The 9459-nt window shown below is 40.0% G+C and overlaps 1 protein-coding gene across 1 annotated transcript in view; it reads right to left on the bottom strand.

Annotated features, from left to right (window-relative positions):
• LOC139286195 (receptor-type tyrosine-protein phosphatase beta-like) overlaps positions 1-8134 on the bottom strand; it is a 41257-nt gene extending 33123 nt beyond the window's left edge. Inside the window, exons 1-3 of the mRNA XM_070906929.1 lie at positions 8083-8134; positions 5461-5862; positions 522-2005 (exon numbers count right to left, since the gene is read on the bottom strand). Coding sequence (XP_070763030.1) covers positions 522-2005; positions 5461-5862; positions 8083-8134 — 1938 coding nt within the window. The remainder of the gene's footprint in view (positions 1-521; positions 2006-5460; positions 5863-8082) is intronic.
• Between the last annotated feature and the right edge of the window lie 1325 nt (positions 8135-9459).

Below are 9459 nucleotides of genomic sequence, written 5' to 3' on the forward strand. Positions count from 1 at the left end.
TGAGTTATCCAATCAGGAAGCAGCCGCGGGTCCAGCTCCAAAAACAGGCTCTAATTATAACTTCATATTTGATCCGCATGTTTGATCAGTGTTGCGTGCGCGTGAGCTGATCTGTGAACAGGAGGAGCTCTGACACTTATCACATGCACGCACGCACGCACACACACACACACACACACACACACACACACACACTGACTTTCATACCAGAACTGCAACGATTAGTCGAAATTAACTAATCAACTATTTTAATATCTGATGAATTGTTTCTGTCACAGCAAAAACATTCACTGGTTTCAGCTTCTCAAATATCGCAGATGTTCTTATTCTCTCTCAGTAAACTCAACATCTGGACTGAGAAACTCTGATGGATTTTGATTTCAGTCCCCACCAGGAAGCAAACTAGTTCAAGCTTTAAACACTGTAATGTTAGACAGTACTTCATATATATCAAATTAACATGAAATAATAAAATAAAGCAGCAAACAGAGATACAAATGTAAAACAACAGGAATACTTACAGGTGTAGTGGTGGTTAATCCTGAAGTTGTGGTTTGAAGAGTAGTTGTAGTCGGAGGAGGAGCTGTGGTTGTTCTGGTTGTTGTTGTAGCTGCAATTGTTGTACTGGTTGTGGTGGCAGGTGGTGTGGATTTGATGGTTGTTGTCATGTGTGTGGTTGGAGTGGGTGTAGTTACGATGGATGTGGTCATCATGGTTGCAGTTTCTGTGGTTGTAGGTGTTGTAGTGGGTTTAGTTGTGGTTTCAGGGGTGGTAGTGGGTTTGGTTGTGGTTGTAATGGATGTGGTTTCAGGGGTGGTAGTGGGTTTGGTTGTGGTTGTAAGGGATGTGCTTTTACAGGTGGTAGCGGGTTTGGTTGGGGTTGTAAGGGGTGTGGTTTCAGGGGTAGTAGTGGGTTTGGTTGTGGTTGTAATAGATGTGGTTTCAGGGGTGGTAGTGGGTTTGGTCGGGGTTGTAAGGGACGTGGTTTCAGGGGTGGTAGTGGGTTTGTTTGTGGTTGTAATGGATGTGGTTTCAGGGATGGTAGTGGGTTTGGTTGTGGTTGGAGTTGAGGTGGCGATCCTTCCTGTAGACATCACCCCGGCTGTAGGAGATGTAGGTGGAATGCCTTCAGTCGTGGTGCTCGCTGAGATCTTTGGATGAACTGTAGAGGCTGTTGACAGTGTCGAGGTAACTGTGGGTGAAGTTTGGGAAATCGTTGGCAGGGCTTGAGGGGTCGATGGTGGATCTGTGTCCATGATTGATGTAGACGTCATATCTGCCATTGAAGGTACATGAGCAGTTGTAGGAGGAGGTGTAGTTGTGGTGGATGCAGGTAAAAGGTAGGTGTGTATTATCTTCTTGTCAGTACTTGAATGTGTTGTATAAATTGTATCTTGGTTTGACTCTGTGTCAGAAACAGCAGATAAACCAACAGAAGCATCAGACGTGACTGCCGAGGTGACCTGAAGATCAGTCGTGTCACTCCTGTTTAGCTCTGAGGAAACTGTCGAGAAAACTAGAGCTGCAGTTTCAGTCCACTCAGGTCCAGTTCTAATTAAGGAGGACGTGGTGGAAATGTCTTGGAGTGCTGCTGTTGTCTTGGCTTCAGTCCTGAGCTGAGGGACATTTCTAGCTGACAAATTCTTCTGTACGTCTGCGGATTGGTCAGTCGAGAACACAGCCGCACTCGAGGAGACAGTATGGCTGCCATTTAAAGCTGTCAGCTGTGTGACTGAAGTTGAAACATCGGGATTGAAGTCTGTCATTACTGACCTCCTGGTTCGTGGTTTGGTGATGTCACTCACATACATTGAAGCCCCGTTAGTTATTGAGCTGTGGACCTCTGAGGTGGTGACTTGTCTAGTGGTTCTGTGGGTTTTTACTGTATTTGATAATCGTTCATGAGTGACGGTCATGGCAGGACTTCTGATGGTATAGACTGTGCTGGAGAGTGCTGGCGGTTTATATGTGGAGGAATAAAAGATGGTGGAGACAGGAGTTGTGTCTGAAAAATAGGGAGAAAAATACCTGAGTAATAAGGTAATACAAAAAACTTTAGTAAAAAAAAACATATACAAAAATATTTAAGTAACTTAACAGCCTGTGTTAGCTTGAACACACCACCTTCACAAATTCAAATAATGTGTTTCAATTCAGTTCAGTTTCTTATTGCATCACTTTCTCTGTCAAACAAATTGAGCAGAAGAGCACAGCTGCTGTATTATTGAGTTCATCCAAACAATAAGCGATAATAATGTCAAAGTTCCACATGACGGCATGACAGTGAACAAAATATAGTAGAACAAAGATCTATGACCGTTACACCCACTGACATGGTGTGTTCAATACAAGAGAATTAATCTTTCCAAAAACAATTACCAGCATGTTCCACAGGAATTCAAGGAAGTTGTATAACTGCTGAAAAGATACATAGGCCTAATATGTCTTTAAATTAAATGTATACCAATACATAACATGCCCTTTAAAATTATTCATGTAAATCTTATTTGCAATAAAATAAAAAGAAGAGGTATTTCTCATTAATGATCAATGAATTATGGTGATATCACTGAAACATTTTAGTAATAATCACTGGACACACAACTATCTCTAGAGAGCAAAAGGTAATTTCCAAAATATTTAGCAGTACAATGACCCAGAAGAGACTGACTTCTCTCTCATACATGCCAACATGTTTATTTTGGACATAGGCTATATGCCCTGATGCAATCCTTCATCACCATGAACCTTGCACTTTTGGAGTAGGTGGTAACTGCCAGCATGATCGAAGCAAGGTACAGCAATACAGTACAGCTAACTGTTTATTCAGATTTTTGACATTTGAAATATTTTTGCCACTGAAAATGTCAGAGCAGAAATTCCTAATTGATTCAGAAGTTTGGACACATTTTGAAAGCATATAGATTATTAGTTTGAGCTGAGATCTTGAATCATTTGCTGCTTCTGTTCCTGTGGTGTAACTCGTAGTTACTTGTTTTGAGTGTGCAGGTCAGGTGGAATACAGTCTATGGAGGGCTGCAGCCAGGCCTATCATTCATGGCATTGACCAATCTTGCTCCCATCATGAGCATCCCAGAGATTACTACAGACGTTTGAGGCATGCATACTTCCAGAGCAAGAATGCACCAGGCTTGGAAGAAAACAAGACCACAGGTCACCCTCACAACAGATCAAAGAGGGACACTGAGCGTAACCACCATGTCCACCAACTATGTCGAGATAGGCATTCACACAATAGAAGCAATCCATCAGACAGTGATTGCATCTCTGAAAGCCTCTCTGCCTCTGGCTACACAGAGCATTACAGCCACGAGTTAATAAAACTTAAAGCACAAGAGCTCCAGAGTTCTCCTCACAGTCAAAACTAACCACACTGTCCACCCCTGTACTAACAGAAGACAGACAGTTAGCTTAGGGTACCTTACTTTTCTTGTAGTTACATAAGCAAACTTGGATTTGTTAGCAACAGCAGCTAACTTTATAATTTTGAATTCTTCTCAGTAATAACCAGCCACTGCCACCACTCTCCAAGTACACTTGGACCAACTCCTCTGTAGTATTTTGTCAGTAAGATCACTATTGCAAAACACTAGCTTAGGACACCCCATTATGACATTACAGAGCTTGTCATACACATGAATTCATATCTCTCTGCATCTCACCCTAACAAATTTACATAACGACAGGACAGAGGCGAGATGATGGCAACCTTTGTTCACAGCACACCATACTACTAAGACCAAGAAAAGATACTGAGGACCTGACCCCGGTATCCTCACTGGTAGCTATGGGCCTGGTTACATATGTTCGCATTTCACTGCTAGCATGGTTGTAGACTACTGGACTACTATGTGAACTGCAAAATGCATGTTTTTTCTATATAGAGGGAACATAACCTTACTTACTTTATCACTGTATTGTTTTTGTTTTTATCATTGTCTGGAATTTGGTAGTACATTTTCTTCTGAGCCATTCTCAACTTGATGTAAGTTTCTAAGGGATGAGTTCAGAACCAATATCCAAAATAACTGAACAAAAGATACTAGAAAGTGATGAAGATCTTCAGTGTGTTAGTGAATTGTTTCAGTTCACTGCTGTGTGTCATATTGTCCAGAAACATCAGTGACTTCTCTGAGATGTTGGCTGAGACTCTAACAGGAAGAACACTGCTTACGTCTTTCCTGCCTGACTGAGTGAACTAACAGACAGCAGCAACAATGTGAGGGAAGTCAGTATCAGGAGAGTCATCCAGTCCTGAACTCAGTCATGTACACCACTTCTCATTAATACGTTTCCTTTTGAGAGCTGCTGAGAGATGTTTAGCAGGTATCATGTTCACCATCTTAGTTTAACGTGTTAGCATGCTAATATTAGCTAATTAGCACTAAACACAAAGTACAGCAGAGGCTGATGGGAATCCCATTAGCAGTGTTGCCAACTATTTTCAATGGAAAGCAGCAAAGAGCTAAAGCCTGCTAACTCATTACATATGGGCTAAAGGGAGCCAAAGTGAAACCAGAACTTCCAGGTTTGTTTACAGAAGTCAGAAAACCTCATTCAAAGCACTCTTAACTAGAATCTAATAACTAAGACAGCTGTGTGGCTTCAGAGATTACAGATACAAAATCAGAAAAATGACTTTAGAAGAGAGTTGGTGAGTTTTATGGATAGACGATGTAAGAACCCATGCTCCCGTAGTTTGTTCTTATTAACTTAGGTTTCAGTTTCTAATATCAGCTGCTGTAGTGGAGCTGATCTGTCTGAGAATATAGGAAGTAAACTCCAGGAAGACGCTTCATGTTCAAGACACAGGAAAGAAATGCTGAATGAGAGATTGTGTTGAGTTACAGAAGTTGGTGGAACATAGGCTAGACAGGAAGTGATGTCATGACTAACGCCCACCCCTGTAATGTAACTACGTACAGTAATAGACGAGTACAAATTAAAGGTACTTCTACTGTACTTGAGTATTTCCAGTTTGGCCAAGGTAGTACTTCTGCTACACAACATTAATTCAGAGAGAAATATTTTTTACTGCTACATCTATCTGACAGCTGCTGTTACTTTTTCCTTTACATACAAAAGAAATGATGAGTGGATATGATATGATATAAATTAAACTACCCAAAGGATATGAAACAGTTCAAATGACCTCTGCCTTGACCAATTACAACAGTAAAATACTGCCTCCACATGAATGCATGAGGAATGATAATCTAATATATAATAGTGTAACAGTCATAGGGCATGCAGTACTTTATACATTATCATTATACATTAACTTAACTTGACCTCCACTGGTTAAACCTCCCACCTTGCTGCAGTGATGTAGGAGCGCACTCCAGGGTCTGTCAGTACGCTGTGACATCACTGTTGGGTGTGGTTACGTTAAGATTTAGATGTGCACATTCAATTAATGAGAAATCCGTTTCCTCTCACCTGTTTCAGGGCATAAAGATGTCATCAGCTGATTCCCTCCTGAGTCCACATCATACTTCCTCCACTCTGAAGTCTGCAGATTTCCCCCAATCACCACCCGTGATCCCTGTTTCTTCAGGTACATGTGTGTCTTGGCCAATCCAAATGCTCCGTTTGTGTTGTAGCAGCTCCACGCCGGCGCTCTGCTACAGTCACTGAGTTTGGCGAGGCGGGCGTGGAGCGGCAGGTGGGGGCTGGGATCGGCCCAGAGACACCTGGAGGACTGAGTGTGGATCAGCCTGGCTCCACCCAGCCACATCCATTGCTGGGCGGGGTTAGTGACATCACAGCGTCCCAGGACGACAGCCTGACTTTGGGTTAACAGACACAACCTCCTCGGGGTCAACATGATGACAAAACCAGCTGAGGAGACACAAGTCCAACACAAAGGTTACTAAACTGTGTCCCAGAGTGCCTGTGTCTTTAAAGACCGGCGTAAAGCTGCGTAGACAGGTGGAGTTTGATGTGCCAAAGTTCTAGATGCTGACTTTGGCCTCCTCCAAAATACACCGGAGGTGAGTGGACTTTTGTTTGTAGAGCTCAACAGAAAAGTGTCTTTTAACAGCAACTTGTCTTACTGAGGAAACAGTGACGTATGTGGATCATCAGGACGTTTGTAGAAAAACACGTTCAACAGGCCAGGAGCACAAACTAAATAAATTCACTTCCACTGTGTTGCAGTGGTGTGACAAGTTTCAGAGGCATATGTGGTCTGTTATATCATATATAAATATGTTGGTTTGTTTATTATGAAGTGGGTGAACTGAACCTTCAAAGGAACACGCGATAACAGGGTCGTGGGGAGAGTTCGCCTGGTGGTAACATGATCCTTGAGTTAGAAACTCAGGTGTCTTCAGGCTCTGTAGCCACACAGTCCTCTAAGCGCATCCAGTCTGATGGTGTTGATCACAATATAAGTTGTTTAAAAATGTGTGAGAAATAATCATCTTCATTTGTACTTTTACAAACCTGTTGAACTTTAAAACTGTGAATCAGTCACAAAAACAGTGTGTGCTGATTGTCTCCCACCTGACGAAGCAGCAGCCATTTAAATAAAAGATGTGTTCACTTTTCATTGTGAGAAGTTTCTCCCCCGAAACACTTTTCAGCATGTTTCATGTTAAATCTACTTGTCTGCAGCAGACAGAAACAGACAAATGTCACTTTATATGATGTGAGAACACTAAACAAAGTCATCAGATCACCTCGGATGCGACTGATAAACATAGTTAGAAGACAATCTCGTCTTTGTTCCTTTGTGATAGAAACAGAAGCCTCTTTACTTTCTATGTGGCGGGTGTTAGCAGTTGGCGTATTCATTTCTAACCAATATGTATTGCGTGTTTTAGCTTTTAGCATTTATTTATTTATTTTGCTTCCTGGGTCCGGCATCATTCAGCTATTATTATTTATTGTGTGTGAAAATATATTCTGAAGTTTATCTGTGTAACTTTTATCGGTCACTCTGTAATAAATGCGTTTGTCTTTCATGCTTGATGATTGTTTTATTCACGTCATCTTCTTTGAGTTATTTGATAACTTCAGTTACTTTACAGATTCAGATTATTAGTACAAAATATAAACAACAAATAAATTACGATATATTATTATAGCTTAAGTTATTCAGCAGTATATAAAGTCATTCTGCCGAATGAGTACTTTTCTTTTGGTACTTAACATATTTCGATCCTGATACGTAATTTTACTTATGTAAAATTTTTAATGCACCACTTTTACTACTAACTAGTATTTGTACACTGGTATTACTACTTTTAGAAGTATCTCTTCCACCACTTCCTTTCATTAATAATAAAACATAACAGCAGCTCATTTATTTAACACATATCAATAAAAATATAATTATTATATACAGAATGTTTACTTTAATTGTTCATGCTGAGTCGATAACACTTAAGATTATATATTATTATTATTATTATTATTGTTATATATTACTGTCTGCAAGTCAATGTCTAATTATTTAGTGTATACACAGTATCAATCAAATACTTATTGGGTACCTGTGTATAAGTACAGAAGGTTAGAGAACAAGGGGCTAACAACTTTGTGTTTAAATGAAACTGAGTACTTTCTCAGTACTCACAGTGCAATCATTACTTACATGATGAAGTAACATTAATTTCAGAATTGTGATTCATTCACCAAAACTGACTTTAGGAAATGAAAATGAAAATGTTTTTAAAATGGAGTAGTTATTAAAGTTACTATAGTTTTAATGTTATTTTTTGATATTATTTTCATGACATGTGTTGTGAGTCTACTGCTACCCTGTTTATACCCTCTACTTATTCAATATGTAATGAAAGAAGTACTTACAGAGTAATGTAGCTCAGGTCCCCCTTAAAAGTAACATTTGTTGCCCCCTTGTTTCCTGTTCTTCTTCACTTGTACACACTGAGTACTTCATCGGTACAAACTCTCTACACAGTAATCTAAAGCGTTTGACAGAATAAGAATGAAAAACCCTTTTGAAACAAGTCTGAGGATGTTTGTAATTTGTTCATGTTAAAATGGCTCTGTCCACAGATAAAATCTGAAATACTTCATCACTGCAGTACTTACACACACAGCTGAATCTCACAAGCATCAGTAAAACCAGAATCAGGACGTCCATGTTTCTAGGCTGCAGTTTTCGTGCGTCCTCCAGCTTCAAATGAACACAACAGAAGAGCTGAAGGGAAGTGAGTCTTTGTGGGAGGAAAAAGTCAGCGAGCAGCGCTTCCTTCTATTCAACTGTTGTGGAGGTTTCAGAGTGAAACGTGGAAACGCTCGTTTGTCGGAAATACCAGAGTACATCCCACATGTTCAGTTGTTCTAATAAACCTGAAGAAGAAAACATCCAGCAGCAGGAGGTGGTGGAGGTGTAAACAGCTCAGACACTTCATGTGGAATTATCATGACTTTTATTAATAATAATCTCTTGTTTTTCTTTAGTTTCAAACCACATATGAGAAATAAAAACTTTTCCCAAACAAATTCACAGAGAAGTGTTTCTCTTATCGTTCTTATAATATAATAACTTTACCGTGTAGTTTTTGTTTTGATTAAAACTGGAAAGTTTGTGTCATGGTTCTCTGAAGGCAGCTCAGGAGAGAGGTGGTTCACAAAGTGTTCAATGTTAATGAGATAATTAATTAAGTACAATCATTCATTCATTAATATCCTTTCCTTAAGACAAGATGTACTCTCTTAGCTCCGCTGCTGAAGTGACTAACAACAGAGCTCTTTAGTCTCTAGGGGGCGCTAGCAGCTGTTTGGATTTTAAATTTTGTTTATCAAAGAGCAACTTTACAAGTCAAACATAAAATCATGATGTTGCTGTTGTTAAACTTCACATTAAAGTCTTTAAATTCACACCCTCTCCTTCTTCCTGAGTTTATCTTCAGGCGTAATGCTCCTTTAGTGGGACCCCCCCTCACCCCCCTTCCTCTCCACTGACATCCTGTCCTGGTCAGAAGGAAGAAGAGGAAGAGGAGGAAGAGGAGGGCGGAACATCTCCTCCACCCTCCACATCCTGACTGCAGCCTTCACACACAACCAACACATGACAGACTCGACCTTCACTGCTACTCTGAAATAAAGTTTCTTCTAAAACAGACCAGTAGTTTCTTTAATTTGTCTGTAGTTTCTTTAATGTGTGTTAAATGTGTAGTCATGTTACTTGTTTGATAATGAAGGGTTTTGTTTTAAATTGATCTAAATATCTACTGTTGGTGAAGAAACATCAAAAAATGATTCATTAAACAAAATACTGATGTTTTGTGAGGAAACAGCAGAAACTTTTCAGTTCAGTTCTTGTATCAGGATCCATGTCAGCTTCTTCTTCTTCCGCTTCATCCTGTCGTCCAATCACACCTCAACAGACATTCAACTCCAACAAGTTAGAACCCTGAACATCCTCCCTGATGACCTGCAATACTCAAATATTCAACTAATTCA

This window comes from Enoplosus armatus, chromosome 6 (genome assembly GCF_043641665.1).
Source record: "Enoplosus armatus isolate fEnoArm2 chromosome 6, fEnoArm2.hap1, whole genome shotgun sequence".
NCBI lineage: Eukaryota > Metazoa > Chordata > Actinopteri > Centrarchiformes > Enoplosidae > Enoplosus > Enoplosus armatus.